This window comes from Plecotus auritus, assembly GCF_963455305.1.
Source record: "Plecotus auritus genome assembly, chromosome: 9".
Taxonomy (NCBI): Eukaryota; Metazoa; Chordata; class Mammalia; order Chiroptera; family Vespertilionidae; genus Plecotus; species Plecotus auritus.
The window spans coordinates 18,325,078-18,344,429 of NC_137783.1; the positions used below are offsets into that span (position 1 = coordinate 18,325,078).

The 19,352-nt window shown below is 45.5% G+C and overlaps 1 protein-coding gene across 3 annotated transcripts in view; it reads right to left on the bottom strand.

Moving 5' to 3' along the window:
• SUFU (SUFU negative regulator of hedgehog signaling) overlaps positions 1-19,352 on the bottom strand; it is a 95,993-nt gene that overhangs the window by 35,349 nt on the left and 41,292 nt on the right. For all 3 annotated transcript variants that reach the window (XR_013961597.1, XM_080687233.1, XM_080687232.1), the window contains exons 4-6: positions 4,568-4,710; positions 3,499-3,584; positions 3,174-3,246 (exon numbers count right to left, since the gene is read on the bottom strand). Coding sequence is in view for 2 of the 3 variants with exons in the window: in XM_080687233.1 (XP_080543359.1) it covers positions 3,174-3,246; positions 3,499-3,584; positions 4,568-4,710 (302 nt within the window). In the remaining variant the exon portion in view is untranslated. The remainder of the gene's footprint in view (positions 1-3,173; positions 3,247-3,498; positions 3,585-4,567; positions 4,711-19,352) is intronic.

The following is a 19,352-nucleotide window of genomic DNA, read 5'->3' on the forward strand; positions in this document are numbered from 1 at the left end:
CAGGGTAACCAGGGATTAGGGGAAGCCAGGAAGAAGAAAAATCCCAAGAGAAGCTTCTCTTCTATCATCAATCTTCATTAAAAAGACCTTCACACCTGTTTCAAAGCCTCGGCTCTGCTCAACCATGCAGGCCTGTGTTGCTAATGTGGCAGAACCAGGAAGTATTTCCCTGAGGAAAAGCACAGTCCTTCCTCTCTTCCCATGATCCAGGAAGAACCTCCTCAGTTGCTACAACAGAGAACAGGATGGAAGCTGGCACAGGTGCGAGAGGCCAGGACTCAGATCAACTTCTCCCTGGCTCCACATCAGCAGTTTCCTCTTCTAACAGCAGGGGGTGTCGTCACAGTGAAGTGCCACCACAGAGCAGAAGGGCGGGACTTCCTGCACTGCTAACTTGTTTGACAAAAGACTCTTGATGAAGTTTCTTTTCTGTTTCTTGGAATGAAATGGGTGCCTGGAGGTCAGTGTCCATCTGCAGACCTCACCTGAGGCCCTGCCTTTGTGCAGGCCTTGGCACTGTTGAGTCCAAACACCCTCCAAATGGCCTTGCCAAATGGCCTTGAGGAAGAGTCATGCCCAAACACCCCACCCTGGGGTTTCTGGTAAAACATAGTTCTGTGATGTTGGGCTTTGGATTAAAGGTCATCTGGAAGGCTCTAATAATCTTGCTCATAAACAACCATGTGGGCCAAACAAAGCTCCTGAGTGAGCACCTCAGTAAGAGTCTGCACACCCTTCTCCCCAGGCCTCCACAGGCACCATGTGGCTGCTGATGGGCCAGGGAGCCTATGTGGGGAAGCACAAGGTAAGCTTACATACTAGTAAGGTCCTTTTTCTTGAGACCAGGCCTTGCTCTGTATGCCTCCCTCTCATCAATCACACTCTCCTCCTTTCCAGTGCTAGCACTAGCATGGGCAAAGTTGGGCTTCTGAGCAGTGACAGGGACAGGCTGATGAAGGGAGCAGCTCTGTGCTCTAGGCAGGAGCATGTGGGCCCTAGTTTGCTCAGGGTAGAGTCTGACTTTTCCCCTCTCTCTAGTGGCCACCCTAAAGCCCCTTACTGAAGCAAAAAGCTAAGAATACCTCTTGGCTCAACTAGCTAAGACCACTTACTTTATAAGTAAAAAAGAAAGAGTTAATACCTAGAGAAGTTAAGGGACTTGTTTAGGCACACAGCTACCCAGTGGTAGAGCTTGGAGCAAAGAAACAGGAGCCAACTCTAAAATGAACCACTTGCAAGCAGGCCCGACTGGCACACATGAGCACGGAGGAGTTCCCACTTGGCACAGAGTCACCAGAAAAAAAGCTGGACTTTCTCATCAAGGTCTGCCTGCTTACTTTCATTATTATTATTATTTTTTAATCATCACCCAAGGATATTTTTCCATTGATTACTAGAGAGAGTGGAAGAGAGAGGGAACGACAGAGAGAAATATCGATGTGAGAAAAGCACATCGATTAGTTGCCCCCTGCATGAGTCCTGACCAGGGCCCAGGCCAGGGAAGAGCCTGCAACCGAGGTACATGCCCTTGACCAAATCAAACCAGGGATCCTTCAGTCCGTAGGCCGATGCTATATCCACTGAGCCAAACCACCTAGGGCCGCCTGCTTACTTTTAAAGACCTCTAGGGCCTGGCCAGTGTGGTTCAGTGGTTGAGCATTGACCTATGAACCAGAAGAGTCATGGTTTGATTCCTAGTCAGGGTACATGCCCAGGTTGTGGGCTCCATCCCCAGTGTGGTGCATGCAGGAGGCAGCCGATCAATGATTCTCTCATCACTGATGTTTCTTTCTCTCTCTTCCTCTCCCTTCCTCTCTGAATCAATAAAAATATATTAAAAAAATAAAAAAAACCTCCTATGTACTCTTGGTCCTGCTAGCTGGTTGAGGGGGGGAGCCTAGAGATTAGGAAGAGAACTATTCTTGGCATGCAGGAAATGATAGGTTGCTTACCCTATTAGTTCAAAGGACCAGGTTCTTTCTCAATACTTGGCACTTATGATGGGGTAAAACAACAGCCCACAGTGTCCCATGCTGAATCCAGTGTGGCTGTAGTACAAGGGTTTAGGGAAACATACCCTTGGTGGTTCCTGGTTCTTGCATAAGCAGCAGAAGTTACAAGGAAACCAAGTTTAAAGTATAGATTACAGAGGATCCTGGCAGCAATTTGAAAACTTCAGTGTTAAAGGCACTAGGAAAATAGAGGAGCATCATCTGTGAATGAGCAGGGTTTCTACCCAAGAACTCACAGGTCTGCAGTAAAGAACGCAGGGAGTGCTGGCTATGTGTCTACCTCTTCCCTGCCACCTCTTATCCCTCCTAGAGGACATGTATAGTAACTCCTGACAGCTGCCTGTGTCCTACCAGATTTTCACAGAAGCAATAACCTGCAACTGGCTGGGGGAAAGTAGAGGTAGACACATGCCAGGCACATTATAGCTATCTGCTGCTCCTGCTTCAAAAGCAACCAGTAAGAAAGGAAGTTAGGCTCTATGTGGCTTTCAAAATTCACCTGCCTGCAAAAAAGAGTGTTTCTTCTAAAAAATCAAAGATGACACTGAAACTCTATACAGCCAGGCCACATGAGTGGGCAACTGCAGGCGTGTGTGTATAAAGACTTCCTTTACACATCAATAAATTCCAGCCTACCCAGGGAAGGAGCTTGGATCTGACTGGTCAAGATGAAAATGTATCTAGAAAGGGGATAAGATCATTAGACCAATCAGGACTCCCCACTGCAACATGGCTGTGACATCACCTATTCTGTCTGTTATAGGATATTGGTGACAGTGGTGGGATGGCTTCCTGAAAGAAAGTCTATGTTCTTTATAGAAGGGGGGGAAGTGGGAAGGTGAATACTGGGCAAGCAATATCCACTATTATTTAGTTGCTAGCGTTCATATTTTTGAACGTCAGGTTTATTGATATGTGATTTGCATACAATAAAAGTATCCTTTTAAAATTCAAAAATACATGCGTCTGAGACCAGTTTTCCTGGTCTGAAATCTCTGCTCCCTTATGCACTCTGCAGAATTCAGGGGACAAGTTCCAAATCATGCCATATGCCACTCACTCACAAATAAAGCTCCTTGTTTTCCCAGGATGAAAGCCAGTGTTATTTGGAAGAGGCCTAGGCACAGTGTGCTAGAAAGGTTTTCCTCACTCAAGACATACTTGCAGGTGTGGATCGATCTCAAATATGGTCTCTCCCCTCCGCATGTCAGTTATCAGCCAGGGGCCGCCAGCGCTGTGGATAAAGAAAGGGGGCAGGAGGGTCTGGGCTGGGCCTACAGCCTGCCCTGCTTGCTGCCCCAGGCCCAGAACACTCATGGTTAGTGGTCGGGGGCCATCAGGGAGTGAGTTGTCAGGAAGCCCTGATGTGAAAAGCCAGTGCCTGAACAGCAATGTAAGGGGAAGCCCACATGTGGGGGAAGAAGGGAGTCCCACCCCCAGGCCTGGGAAGCCAGGCACCCACCTCATAGGGAGGGGATGTACTCACATGGGCACCATCCGCAGCAGCTCCAGGATACCCTGCCCATTCCACTGCTGGGCTGCGTGGAGTTCCTCAGTGCAGACACCAACGATCTGAGACCCAGGGACAAGATGCCATAGTGTGTTAATGGCTATTCCTCCCACCAATCCAGAAGGTCAGCCACCCAGACTCTCTGAGTGTCACTTCAAGTGATGGGACTACAGGCAGCATCTGTGCTCAGAGGCTAGTGCATCTGAAATGGAATGGTTCCCTTAGGACAGTGGTCGGCAAGCTCATTAGTCAACAGAGCGGCAAACCGCAGCTCATGAGCCGCATGTGGCTTCGCGAGCCGCAGTTTGCCAACCACTGCTTTAGGAGGAAACAGTTGCCTGGCCAGGATATGGATGAGTCCACAGATGTGGCGCTGATGGCTGATTCTTGCTCTGCTGTGATAGGTCAGGTATCTGGTGACACAAAGTCAAGTCCTTGACTGCAGAGAAAATCAGGGCCCTGCCAACTCAGGATGTCCCTAGAAGTAGTGGAGGCCCTGGGATCATGGGGAATGTTCCTGCCCCATCTGGGATCATGGGGAATGTAAATAGGAGATTTTGAAACTCTTCAAGCTCGAAACAACCAAAGGGCCCAGCAGATGGCAGAAGAGCTCCCTTCCTCATCAGGGGCTAAGCCTTTGATAAATCTCAAGAGAAACAACTGAATCTTCACGCAGACCCCTCAGGATCACAAAGAGGCCCTCTGCAGCTGGGGTGGATGCATACCCCAAAGTTGCATTACTGCTGGGAGTTACTGTGCCTGTGGCTGCCTGGGTCTTAACTAGTTTACAGAAATACCTTCCCTGTTACCTGCCTCTGCTACAACCATCCTCTCCTACCCAAATGGTCCCTTTCCTTTCCCCCTTCTTCCTTTTCAGCAGGTTAAATCAGACCATCTGAATTGACCTGATAAACAGATGGAGGAGAAAATGGGAAAAGAACAAGGAAATCTCCCATTCCTTTCACTCCCCCCACCCAAGCCCTCCTGCCCTCCCAAGACTTTTCCTACAGGGAAGGCTCTTGCCCATGTCCAACCTGTGCCTCACCTGGAGGAAGGTAACTACCCCAAAGGGTGTCTGCACGGGTTGCATCTGCGGGTCCTCTGTCAGCAGCATGTGCTGAATTCTTGACTCACTGTTATCCAAAGGGCTGTGCCAAGACACGTGATCCCCACTGCAGAAGGTGTTCTCTGTGGGAGAGACAGGAGAATCCTCAGTGTTTGAGGCCCTGCTTCCAGGCCCAGAACTCAACCTGGGATCTGAGAAGCCCAGGCAGGAAGGCCCCCCCAGGCTTCCAAGGTAGTCCCTGTGAAGGAGCGGAAGCATTCGTGCAGATGAGAGCAGAGTTTGAATGTTTCCCCCAAGCCAAATGCACTCCTACTGGCCAGTTCTGCAGCCTTCTACAGAAAAGGACAGGCTGCTAGTGTGCATGCTCACTTGGCCTGGCAAGTCCAAAGCCAGAATTCTGGCATCTGCTCCACTTCCCCAGCACCTTCACTTCTTGGGGTGGGGGTGGGGGGCAGTCATGATTGGACCTACCAAGAAAGAATAAAGTACTTTATTGTGGGGCCACCTGAATAGGGAGACTGGAGGGCAGTGAAAGCCTTTTACCTTGGACAAACAGACCAGGGTTTATGTGCTGCTGAAACTGCTCAAAAGAGAACACCTCACCTTGCAGGGCCTTTGAGATCTGTCAGCAGTTTCCCCCAGGAAGACAGATTTAGGGGACAGTTCCTCAGGGAGGAACACTGGAGACTTGGAACTGGAGACTAAACAGAAGTCTGAATTGTGCCTCACACACTGTGGCAGAGACATACAGACTTGGGGGCGGGGGGGCTGTTTCCATGAGGACACAGATATTGTGCCCAGGCTGCCCAACAGAAATATGTGCAAACACAGCCACCTCATAGCCTTACCACTGAACTTTACACAGATCCATTACTCAAAAAAGTTTAAGGCTGCATAACCACAAGGGAAAAACCACCTACGCGGTATGAAGTCTTCCACTACCCCTGACTTTTATCTTGGGTGCCCTTCCAAAGGAACTCGGCATTTACCAGCCTGTATGTATCTATAGGTTCTCTCTATCTTGTTTCTTCAAATACATATGCAGCACACCATTTTGTACATTTCATATATCTTGGAATCATTTCACATCAGCACAGAGAAAGCAACCTCATTCTTTAAATGGCTGTATGGCAGTTCACCGTGGTCTATCACATATAACCTAGGGCAGTGGTCGGCAAACTCATTAGTCAACGGAGTGGCAAACCGCGGCTCGCCGCTCTGTTGACTAATGAGTTTGCTGACCACTGACCTAGAGGGTCTCAACAGCTGAGGTCCCTTCACTTTTTATCAATATTTGAAGCAAGGCAGAAAACACACACACACACACACACACACACACACACACACACACACACACACCATCCTGAAGGCCTGAGAGCACATCTGCTCTCATTTGTCTTGGTCTAAATACTCCCTCCTGCCCTGACCAGTTTGGCTCAGTGGATAGAGTGTCAGCCTGCGGACTGAAGGGTCCTAGGTTCGATTCCGGTCGGGGGCATGTGCCTTGGTTGCGGGCGCGTCCCCAGTGGGGGGTGTGCAGGAGGCAGCTGATCGGTGTTTCTCTCTCATCGATGTTTCTGGCTTTCTATCCCTCTCCCTTCCTCTCTGTAAAAAATCAATAAAATATATTAAAAAAATAAAAAATAAATACTCCCTCCTGTGTCAGGTGAAGTTATACACCATTTTTTTCTAAGAGACAGGCTAGGGTTATTGGTCCTAACCTCAAAAGCATTCATTTAGGGGGAGAAGAAAGACTTCTTCCTCTAAGAGACATGAAATAATAAAGGGGAGAGAGGGCCTGGCTCCAGGCAGAGCCAATTATAAACCCCCAAATCTCTGGACTCACTCTTCCCAGGTTTCCTCTCCTGTACAGAAGTGCATGTCTATAAGTATCTACAAGTTAGAAACAATGTCACAAGTAGAAAGACTGAATTAGTAATTAAAAGCTTCCTCCACAATTAAAGGGTCCAGGTCCAGATGGCTTCACTGGTAAATTCTACCAAATATTCAGAGAAGAATTAATAGTAATTCTTCACAAACTATTAAAAAAAAAAAAGAAGTACCACTTCACAATTAATTCTATGAGGCCAATATTACCCTGATACCAAAATCAGACAAAGGCACCATAAGAAAAGAAAGCCATAAATCAATATCTCTGATGCATAGACACAAAGTCCTCAACAAAATACAGGCAAACTGAACACAGCAACATATGAAAGGGTTATACACAATGACTAAGTGAGATTTAACCCAAAAATGCAAGGTTGGTGTAAAAGTAACTTAAAAAAATAAATGTAATATTGATATAGTATATCAATAGACTAAAGGTTTAAAAAAACACATAATCATCTCAGTAGACACAGAAAAGGCATTCAGCAAAATCCGATACTCTTTCATGATAAAAACACTCAAACTAGGAATAGATAGGAACTTCCTCAATCTGTTAAAGGGCATCTACAAAAAAACTACAGCTAACATCATACTTGATGGTTAAAGACTGAATTATTTCCCTCTAAGGTCAGGAACAAGACAAAGATTCCCACTCTTACCACTTCTATTCAACACTGTACTTCATGAACCTTAGAAACATTACACTAACTGAAAGAAGCCAGTCCCAAAAGGCCATATATGATGCCATTTACATGGAATCTCCAGAATAGGCACATCTATGTAGACAGATAGATTTGTGGTTGCTAGGGAGGAATGGGGAGTGACTGGTATGAGTCTGCTTTTGGGGGTGATAAAAATGTTCTAGGGTTCATTGTGGTGATGGTTTCACAACAATGAATAACATGGTATGTGAATTATATCTCAATAAAGATATTAAGAAGAAAGAAAGAAGGCAAAAGGAAGGAACCTGGGGGAGAGGCAAAGTGTGTGAAGCCAGGCCAACACCAAGGATTCCTTGTTACCACCTCCTCCGGGTAAGCAGCCCAGCCTGGGAGAGGCCTCACGCATAATGCCCAGACACCACACATATTATAGGTCTACATGACCCGGACGATCACCTAGTCCAACATTTTCATTTTCTACAAATGAAGAAAGGACCCTCGAGACTGCCCAAGGTCATGGGGCAAGTCAGTGACGATAGAGCACAGTGAAACATTTCCCAAACTTCTGAGTCATCTATAACACTGGCAGGATTTTTAACATCTATCTGTGTACCACCTGTACTATTACCTACCTGTGTCTCCTCCCGCCCCCGCTAAAATTGACTCACTTTAAAAACCTAAACAAACTTCTTTTAAATAGAAACCTCCTGTCACAACACTACATAGGGAAAATCAGTGTTGCTCACTGTAAAGTAGATGACTTCAAAATGATTGAATGAAAACAAAATATTTTAAATCTCTAACAGATACTGTTGCTTACCTAACCTTGTTAAAACTGAAATGATCAAGGGTTAAAGAGCTGTTAAGAATTAAAGAGTGAGTCATATCAAAATGACAAAAACAGCAGGACTGAGTCAGAGCTCTGAAGAGGAAACAGAGTCCTCACTACTCATGTTACTGAATGCCTTGTCCAGTTTCCACCTAAATCTCCTGCTGGCTTTGGCAAATCATGGCATCGTGGTTAATTATGCAGTTGGGAAAGCCCTGTTCCTACTTGCCTCTGCCCCTTACTAGTTGTGACCCTGGGCAACTTCAAAGCCTGTTTCCCCATCTGCAAGCAGGAAATAGTGTGCCCACTTAGAGTGCTCTCCACAGCTGCATGTTATGACTCCACTCTTGCCCTAGAATACAGTACAGCTCCTCCCACCAGGTCCTAGTTCCTTTACCAGGAAGCAGGACCAGCCACAGAGCCTGTAGCAAACAGCAATTGCCACTAGGTGGCACCATCACTCCTGATTTAAGAAAGCTGGGCCAGTTCCCTCCAATGCTTCAGGTCTGGCTGACTTTTGGTCTGTAGAAATATACCCAAACCTGAAAGGTACTTAGACTGGAAATAGGGAAAGGACTGGAAAGGTTTGAAGCCATGACCTTTTATGAACCAGAATCGACATTTATTTAAAAGTAAATGTTGTCCAAACCTAAACTGTTTAAATGAAGAATGACTAAAAGGTACACTTAATTTGGGAAGGAGTGCAAGTTAGGCAGCTGGGAGAGAAGACTGTAAAGCAGGAAAGGGAAACAGACCCAGTTGCTGTTCTAGGACCAACACACCTCCCTGGTGTGTGTGATCAAGCTCTGGCAAAATGTACTAGTGAGTTAAAGGAGGGCAGGTGAGGAGAAAGCATAACCACACATAGAAAGGTTTAAAGAGCAGGAGGGGAACAACCTTCCAGCCGGGGACAGTGTTTTCTTCCCTATCCCTGCCTGATGGGAGAACTAGATGTATTAGCTCTGCTGTGGCCAAGAAACAGCCTTTCTTAACAATGAAAGAGCCTTGGTCACAGTTTTCAAGCTTGGGACAAAGCCACAAAGGGCTCATTCTTGAGTCTGCTCTGGTCTTTATTTCTGGATGCTCAGCCCCATTCTGTGTGGAGCCACGGTGGGTCTCAGCACTCAGGCCCCAGCGCTCACCCCAGGAAGCTCTCAGCCCCCTTCAGAGGGTTTTCAAATGCTAATTCGGCCTCAGTCAGAGGCCCAGCTGTTCCGTCCAGTGGTTAGAGAGCTCCTCCCACTCCCTTCCTCTCAGGCTGCCTGAAGTACCCTAACCAAGAAATTAGGATGCAAATCTCTGGGACCCCTACCCAAACCACGCAGCAGAGGGGCTCTCTGGGATCCGAAGGCAGGCCATTTCTCTCTTGCTCTGAGCTCCATCTCCAAGTACCATGAGAAACCTCCATCAGCTGCTGCCTGTTTGGCAAATTCACTGGAGGGGAAATACCACCTCAGGGTGGCAAAAAGGGTCCAGAAACTTCCAGGTACAGTTCTGCCCTTGCTTTGTTGACAGAAAGGTTTTGTTATTCTATGTCTCTATCCCCATTAATAAACAACTCCCTGGCAAGAACTCTTTAAAAAGTTGGGGGACAGGGGTGTGGGTGTGCAGATTCTAATTGGCCCCTCAAATTGACCCAACTCCCAAACATCCAGCTTTAGTCATGGTGGTTTGAAGCTGGACTGTGCCAGATATAAGTTAGCAAAATCTAGGGAAATGGGTTGCAAAAGAAAACAGCTATTGTTTGCAAAATAATTAATGCTGCCTTTGAAATACTGAGAAACAAATATATTCTCCAAGAGTTCTTAATTCATCCCAACTCTGGAGAATTACTGTCCTTTCTATGTGAAAGGACAGTCCAAGTGATGTTCTACACAACAGCTCACAAAGCAAAAAGCAACCCTCCCATCCCATCCCCCATGTCCCATCCCAGTGGTCAATTAACATGTTGGTCCGAGGAGAACAGGTTCATGTTGTCTTTTGAAGCCTAGAAGAGTGGGTTTCTCATAGCTGAAGCTGGGAGCCTGGGAGTCAAAAGCCCTTTTGAATGTTCTGTGCTATTACATGCTTTCTGAGGACAGAGGGCAGGGGCAGGAAATCCTGCTGAACTGTGTCAGGTGTCAAATAAGTGGCTGGTCTGCAGAGGTGTTTCAGAAAGGCTAGGAAGACAGGAGGTGGCCAAAACAGGCTGGCAGACTGGAGTCTGTCAACGTTGAGGTCAAACTTCTGAACAACAGGATAGCCATTGCGGTATCTTGAGCAACAGTCTCCATCTTTCTTGCCTTCAAGAAGGTCCTCACAAATTATTTTCACAACCAGGTCCCAAGTGTCCTATATGATGACAGAGCTGGTTCCTAGGAGGGCTTAGCAGTTCTTCTCTAAAATGCCAGATGTGCTCAAGTCACCCTCAGCAACACAGACTGCTGGTAGGGAAGGTCAGATAGCCTGCCCTTCTGTTTCCAAAAAGGTCCAGGGTGAAACCAGCACACATGGCAACTGCTTACGCCCACCCTCCTTCCTGAGAAGGTCCACACTGCTGCTGCAGCCACTGTAGGCTGCTCGGTGAAGCTGGGCCCAGAGAAGGATTCCTCTGAGATTGGAAGATAACCCCTTACAGTCAACTGAAGGCCCACAAACTAAAATATATTTATGGGAGCAGAAACACAAGTCTGCACAGGCCCAGGCAGCCTTATGACCCCCCATGAGAGAAGGAGACAACCTGGAGGCTTTGCTAAATGAACCAGCTCTGGCTGAGGCAGTGGAGGAGGTACAGTTCAAAGTCAGTCCTGATGGCCTCTGCCCAGCTCAGGTGTTCCTAACTGGAGCCTCTTGATCTGACCACTGTCCTCACTGGTCCCTCACATAATCCTATTGTAATTTGGCTCTAAGTCAAGGGGGGAAGGGAGTGAGGCTGTGTATGACGAATTTACTTGTTTGTTACTATATTTCCAAATATGAGGAGGTCATAGGATATAGGACAGCCTGATGCCACTGCCACAGATTACATTTCTGAAGTCCTTAACACAAGCATGAGATACTATGCTCATTGGGAGGGAGCGTGATCCTAGGCACTACAAAGGGCACTAACCTTACTGTCCTAGCACCCTAAGACCCAGAGCCTCCTCCAGGTTTCTATCTCCACCTGACAGCACCCACCAAAGGAAGGCCACAGACTCTCTTCTCACTGGGGAAGATCAGCACGCATGTTCTCCTCCCTCCTGGGCTCCAAATAAAGCTGTGAGTGAGTGAGCACTTCCCTGCCTATCCACCCCTGCTCCCCATCCCATCCCCAAGCCAAAGCTAAGAGCTCAGTTCAGAGCCTTGCAGCAGTGGTGAGGCAAGGCCTACCCTATAAACTCAGATAACAGTTGAGAGCAATGATATACTAGTATGCACATCACATGAGAGCAAAAAGTAATTATGTCCTGGGTCAGTGGTCGGCAAACTCATTAGTCAACAGGGCCAAATATCAACAGTACAATGATTGAAATTTCTTTTGAGAGCCGAAAACCGACTTCTGCGCATGGGCCACGAAGTTTCAATCGCACTGTCTGTGCGCGCCCGCACGTGGTATTTTGTGGAAGAGCCACACTCAAGGGGCCAAAGAGCCGCATGTGGCTCGTGAGCCGCTGTTTGCTGACCACTGTCCTGGGTGATGCCCCTTTAACATTTGAGCCCTGCAAGGAGAAGATAAGAGTGGGATACTCTGGAGCTTAGAGGCTTCACTTGGTACAAACCAATGGAATTTGACACCCCTGCTCCTCTCCACACACATGCATAGCAGACAAGATCCTCATAGAGAAGGAGATCCTAGGAGCATAACTGCACAACAGCCCCACTGCAGGGCCTCAAATCTAACTCCTCCTAAGTAAGAAAAAATAACAATAAAACAACTCATGTAGGAGAGAGGAAGAGAAACAGATTCTCTGTACGTGTTATGAGCTTTTGTGGCTAGCAGGCAAAGTTCTTCATAGCTGGATGGTGGCCAATTGTAAAGTATTTTCTAACTGGTCAAGCGGTGAAGCAAGAACTAACCCCTCCCACCTTTTTAAAGTTCTGAATGCAGTTCTGTGATTTGAAAAGTTAATTTGAATGTTTGGTTAGAGAGTTTCCCTTAACTAAATTCTGTCTGATATTAATTTGGCTAAATGTGGTTGCAAGACACTGCTTGGGAAGTGGATGTGCTGTGATTAAATAAAAAGAGCAAGAAGGGACATGTTTGTTCTTACAAAACTGAAAGGAAACATAAAGGATATTCCTTCTAGGTTTTGCCTAGAATCAAAGGAATTGCCAAGGATCAGAAAGCCAGTCAGAGGAGACTCAAAATTGTTTCCCTATGTATTTTCTCAAAACCTCTGGCTTTCCAGCCTCCATCCTCTCCCTCAAAGTCACAATCATAAATGCAAAGAGTGAAGTGTAAGAAAAATCCCTTTTATATGCAGGGAAACTCAACTGACATACAGTTACAGAAGGGGGGTAGGAGGCTGTGGGCTGCTGAAGCCTGGGAGACCCTCACCCAGAAACGAGTCTCTGGGGGCTGCCGACCTTTCAGAATGGGCCCACTACCGGCAATGGTGTGGCTTCCCCAGGAGCAGACTGTGAATCCCAGACACTCGGGGTCTGCACACACAGGGCCAGGGCAGGACACCTCACTCTTGTGGAGGTGAGGGTGAGTACCTCAACTGCAAACGGAGCTCAGCAAAGGGTTGCCCACTGCAGTTTGTAGCTGTCACCAGACAAATCCTATTTCATCCACTGTGTGACATGCCCTTTTTTAAAGTTTTGTTGTTAATCTTCACCTAGGATGTTTTTTCCCTATTTTCAGAGAGAATGGAAGGAAAGGGGGAAGGGCAAGAGGGAGAGAGGGAGGGAGGAAGGATGAGAAGGAGGGAGGGAGAGAAACATCAATGTGAGAGAGGCACATTGATTTGTTGCCTCCTGCATGCACCCTGACCAGGGCAGGAACGAACCTGCAATCCAGGTATGTGTCCTTGACCTTTCAGTGCTCGGGCCCACGCTCTAACCACTGAGAACACCGGCCAGGGCTGTCCCATGCCCTTCTGAAAGGAAACAGGTCCTTGCTCACCATTTCAGAAGACCCTTTCCCACTAAACTGGCAAGTGCTTTCACTTTTCTTTTAAAACAGCTTCATCTGTTTAGACACCTGTCAGTATGGGGAACAAGAGTCTTTTCCCCGAGGCTTGTAACTGGGCAAAACCTGCCCTTATTGCTCTCACTCGCCATAGCCCCATAGCCGGCACAGAGCGCTACCACCTACACTCAGGTCAGATCCCAAGCCCCTTTGTTCTTAAAGCCGAAGTGACTGAGGTTTTAAACTTGCAGTTCCCTTATACATTTCACCACCACACTCTCTGGCCCCAAATGTCAGGAGATCCTTTGAAGCTTTAAAATCAAGCATATGCTTCTATTCCTTTCATCTTCTTCCTGAAGAGACTAGTTAAATCTACAATGAAAATCCATGTAGTTGCCAGACACATGTAAACTAGCACAGTCACTTTGGAGGGCTGCGTGGCAGACTCTATTAGCATAAGATATTCCCTTTGACCTGATCATTCTACTTAGTGTCCACCCTAGAGCAAAATACGTTTTCAAGGAGGAATGAGCAAGGGTGCTCACAGCATCTGTGCACTGTTGGCAATAGTGGGAAAATGGAAACCACCTAAATGTGCATCACTAGAAGAATGGTTAAATTATGGCTTATCCATGCTACAAAATCACAGGCAGCAGCTAAAAGAATTAGATAAATCTCTATATATTGACATGAAAAGGTCTCTAAGACATACTGCAGGGGAGGTGGAGGCTGGTGGGCTGCTGAAGTTAATTTTTAAAATCTAATTGGGAAAAGCAGTACCGTTTCACTTACCATTAAAGAAGGGAAAAAGAAGAACCCAAACCATTTTTATAGGTACCTAGAATAAGGTGAATACATAGAAGAAAAGCCTGGATCCACATCAAAGGATAAAGTAGTTCCCTTAGGGAGAGGCTTGGTTTGGGATTGTATGGTCATGGGGAACTTTATCTGTGAAGTTTGAATTTTTAACCTCAAAAATGTATTTATGTATTACTTGCATACTTAAAAAACTAGGAGCACCCCTCCTCCACATCTCTGAAGTACAGCAGAAACCCCTTTAGCAGCTCCCCAGCCATCAGGCTTTCACGCCACTCCCTCTGAGTGCAGCGGCGAAGGCCTGAAGGGCCAGGTATCTAGGAGACCATCCTTGGCTCACATCTAAAATGTCACCAGTGGCACTTCCACCAGCTTAGCTTTTAAGTCTTGAACAAACACCCCACCTTCTCCTAAATTAACCAGACTAATGACGCTGGTCCTCTTGCCACAGACTTCAAATTTTTTCCATTTCTTTATTTTTCTTCTTCTCTTGGTGGTTATGGTCAGTTACATAAAAACAATCCCCTTTCTCTCCCTGGCAGCTTTTGTTTCTCAGTCCTATTTCTGCACACTGCACATTGTTTCTTACTAGCACTTTGAGCATTTTTACTGCTTTGCAGCTCAGGGTTAACACTGCCCTTACAACATCTAAAATCTGAGATCAAAATGGTAAACACATCTACAGACCAACACCGGACAGGCCAGGTGAAGATACTGCACTGACCTGCTATTCTTCTGGGCTTGGGGGACAGAGCTGATGCACCTTTGCTGTGGAGCAAAGCTGCATTTGTATCTATGAACATTCCCAAGTCAAAGGACTTTAGTATGGCCCTCAATTCCAAAGAGGAAGGCCATCTTGCCCCACAGAAGTCTGGGAATCAGGAGGGACACACTGTCCTAGGATAAACTTTTTTGTTTTGTTGTTGTTTTGTATTTGTTTGGGGAGTGGATAGAGTTTTGTTCTTGGCACTTTGTTTTTCCTTTAAGGGAGTGGATGAGGAGGCCAGAATGTGGCTTTGAACTTTTCAGGAGAAGAACCTGGTCCTGCCCTGGCCCTGTGTACATAAAGCATTTGGTTTCCAATTACTATGAACAGAGAAACTTTCTGGAGCCAGGTAAAGAGTTAAGTAGACAAAACAAGAAATTCTTAGCTCAAGTGCTGTCCTCACTACAGAAAACATGTCTATCTTCATCCAGACAGCAAGTTCAAACATAACCAAAAGTGAAACGGGAACCACTGAATGGCAGGCCTGGTGTGGAGCTGAGGGCTTCATCCCAGCATTCTCTGGAAGAAGCCATTGCTGAGTCACTAGATTCAGTCTGGCAGTAGAGAAAACTGGATGAATCAATCAAACCAAACCAAGAAATCTCAATTTTTCTTCCCAGCCATACTGAAAGAGTCTGAGGAGGAAGGAAAGCACATGGAATGGAGGGACATGAGCACTGGAGAACCTGGTTCAAAAAGTCGTTTTCACTTAATCTGCTAGGCCTTGGCCAGCCCACCTTACAGCCCTGTACTTCAAAGTTCTCCAAAGCACATTTTTTAAAAAATTCATCTTTCCCTCCAAATCTGAATTTTAGGCTTCAGAAATAAGCAAACAAAAATAATAATTTGTTATTGAATTTTAAACCAAAGTAGAGACAATAATACAATGAACTCCCATATACCCATCACTTGCCTTCAATAATCATCAATTCATGGACAATCCTGAATCATCTATAAACACTACCCCAACTTCCTAAATAGTCACTCCAAATGTACATATTGTGTTTACCCTCAAGTCCAAGGTAAAAACAGATCCTCAAGTGAAGAGTTCATGTAATGGCACTTCTCTTTGCTTTATTCTCTGATGCATCTTCCTTTGCTTTATGACTTTAAACAAGTCACTTAACTTCTCTGCATCTGTTTCTTTGTGTATCAAAACATGATGATGTGATGATGCTACTGTCTACCTTGCAGGGTAGTTTTAGAATCAAATAAAATAAATTAAAATATGTAGCCCAGTCGGTGTGGCTCAGTGGTTGAGTATCGAATGATGAACCAGGAGGTCACACATGGTTCAATTCCTGGTCAGGGCACATTCCCGGGTTTGGGGCTTGGTCCCCAGTAGGAGGCATGCAGGAGGCAGCCAATTAATGATTCTTTCTCATCACTGATGTTTCTATATCTCTCTCCCTCTCCCTTCCTCTCTAAAATAAATAAAAAAAATTTTTTAAAAGAATTAAAATACGTAAAAATTATCTTGTGTGTTGAAAGTACTATACAAATTAAGGAACCATTACTTATTTGAAAGATTCTACCACTGGAAAGCACGGCCACGTTTTACAGGAAAGAATGAAGACAGAAGGGCACCGTGGGAGGTAAGACACACAAAGTCCATCCACGGTGGCAGAGCAGATAGCTTCTGCAGGGAGCCAGGATTCTAATTTTTGGCTTAGGAAACGAACCCCCCTCTTCGTGCCTTAATTTACATCAAGAAACACAGCTACAATATTTACGGATACACTGTCGAAGATCACCTAGCTGAGTCAGACCTGGAAGAGCCTGGGACAGAAAGCAAGAGGGGAAGGAAGCAGGCGGTTTGCAGGCCAGACAGGAGCCCAACAGAAGTGGTTGTCAACACGCTGGGTTAGAAGAAAAATCAGCAGGTATTAGGTGGCCTCTGGGTTCAGTGGGCTGAGCTCCTAGATCACCAACCCCATTCCCATCACTTAAAGCCCCTCCACAAAGGCCTGGGCCAGCAGTTGCCCAGATTTACTAGACCAACTTCAGAGACAGTGAGTATACTGTCTCTTAAGGCCTATCCATGTTAAGAAGTGCTTCCACATTCCAAAGAATAGTTAACAGCTTTTTAGTTCTCTCCTCTGGGCAACAACAAAAAAGTCAAATCCCTCTTCCATATGGCAAGACCTCAAATATTTTTAAAACACCTGTTGTGCGTCATATTCACCACTCCTCACACCTCATCCCAAAGTCTTTTCTTCTTGACTAAAATGTTTCCAGTTTCCTCAGTTTTAAAGCCATTCCTTCCAGATCACAGTTTAAAGAACTTCTGCCAGTCTGAAAGCCACTCTTCTCTGGATATGCTCTGAGTTGTCAATGCCCCTCATAGAATGTTGCACCCAGGAGGGGCTGTTGTGTTTGAGATGGAACATGAAGCAGACACTTACTTCTGAGTACATGTGTAAAGAGCAGACGCCCAGCTGTCTATGTGTCTGCCCATGCACTTCCAAAGTTCCTATCAGATCAGACGCAGGAAGGGGTTTAGCAATAACCAAATTTGGGGGATCTGTTATAAGAAGAAACAGCAGTGAATTATGAGTAATAACATTTTGGTGCTTAGGCCAGACTCCTTGCCAGGACATGTTTCTTCCTGCTTAGAGGGATGGAGTAGGGGCTGAAATTGTGAGGGTAAGCTTGGAAGTGCATTTAACTGGGCTTTCGGAGAACCATGGAGTCACTTAGCTTACTAGGATAGCCCTCCAGTCTCAAAGAACTTCCTTAACACTGGAGTAAAGCCAGCCTTAAATTTACCAAAAGATGGACGACTCCTGTGACTCATTTTGTGGACTTCAAAGAGTACACAGCATTTCCTCGGTGCTTGGGCTGCAAGTGGCCACAAGTACAGGTGACAGCACTGTGGCTATCGTGACCAAGGGCTGCCTCTGCAATCCCCTTCATGGAGGACAAATGCACATATATGCCAAACTGCAAAGTGTACACTCCTTATGACCCAGCAATCCCATGTTAGAACTTTATTCTGAGATAAATGAACACAGTTGCCAACATGTACATACTAGGGCAATGGAAACTAGTATGTGAACAGTCCTTAGAGTTGTTTAAAGTGGGGAAAACTGAAAACTATCTGAACGTTCATCATGAAGAGTCTGTTTATCGTGGGGGTAAGGGGGTTCTGTTATCTCACAATCTATTATACTGACATAAGAAATATGTATTTGGTGGAAGAATAGACTGTGTTCATTGATTGGTAGAATCAACATCATTGAAATATCCATACTACTCAAAGCAATATAGATTCAATGCAGCCCCCATTAAAATACCAACAGCATATTTCATAGACCTAGAACAAACTCTCCAAAAATACATATGGAATAAAAAAAAGACCCCGAATAGCCACAGCAATCCCAAGAAAGAAGAACAAAGTTGGAGGTATCATAATACCAGATATCAAGCTATATTACAAAGCCACTGTCCTCAAAACTCCTTGGTCCTGGCACAAGAACAGACATATAGATCAATGGAACAGAAGAGAGAACCCAGAAATCGACCCAAGCCATTATACTCAATTAATATTTGACAAAGGAGGCAAGAGCATACAATGGAGTCAAGACAGTCTCTTCAATAAATGGTGTTGGGAAAATTGGACAGATACATGCAAAAAAATGAAACTAGAACACAAACTTGCACCATACACAAAAATAAACTCAAAATGGATAAAAATTTTAAATGTAAGACGGGAAACCATAAAAATCTCAGAGGAATCCACAGGCAGCAAAATATCAGACATATGTTGTAGCAATATCTTTACCAATACAGCTCCTAGGGCAATGGAAACTAAGGAGAAAATAAACAAATGGGACTACATCAAAATAAAAAGTTTCTGCACAGCATGCCAGAACCGGTTTGGCTCAGTGGATAGAGCGTCGGCCTGCGGACTGAAGGGTCCCGGGTTCGATTCCGGTCAAGGGCATGTACCTTGGTTGTGGGCACATCCCCGATGGGGGGTGTGCAGGAGGCAGCTGATCGATGTATCTCTCTCATCGATGTTTCTAGCTATCTATCCTCTCCCTTTCCTCTCTGTAAAAAATCAATAAAATATATTTAAAAAAAAAAAAAAGTTTCTGCACAGCAAAAGAAACCACCAACAAAACAACAAGAGAGCCACTGCTTGGGAGAACATATTTGCCAATGTTATATCCAACAAGGGTTAATCTCCAAAATGTATAGAGAACTCATACAACTTAACAAAAGGAAGATAAACAATCCAATCAAAAAATGGGCAAAAGACCTAAATAGACACTTTTTGAAAGAGGACATACAGAAGGCCAAGAGGCATATGAAAACATGCTCGAAGTCACTAATCATCCAAGAGATGCAAATCAAAATGACAATGAGGTACCATCTCACACCTGTCAGAATGGCTACCATCAACAAATCAACAAACAGGTGCTGGCGAGGAAGTGGAGAAAAAGGAACCCTCGTGCACTGCTGGTGAGAATGTAGACCGATGCAGCCACTGTGGAAAACAGAATGGAGTTTCCTAAAAAAATTAAAAATGGAACTCCCATTTGACCCAGTAATCCCACTTGTAGGAATATATCCCAAGAAATCAGAAACATCAATCAGAAAGGATATATACACCCCTATGTTCATAGCAGCACAATTTACAATAGCTAAGATTTGGAAACAGCCTAAGTGCCCATTAGCAGATGAGTGGATTAGAAAACTGTGGT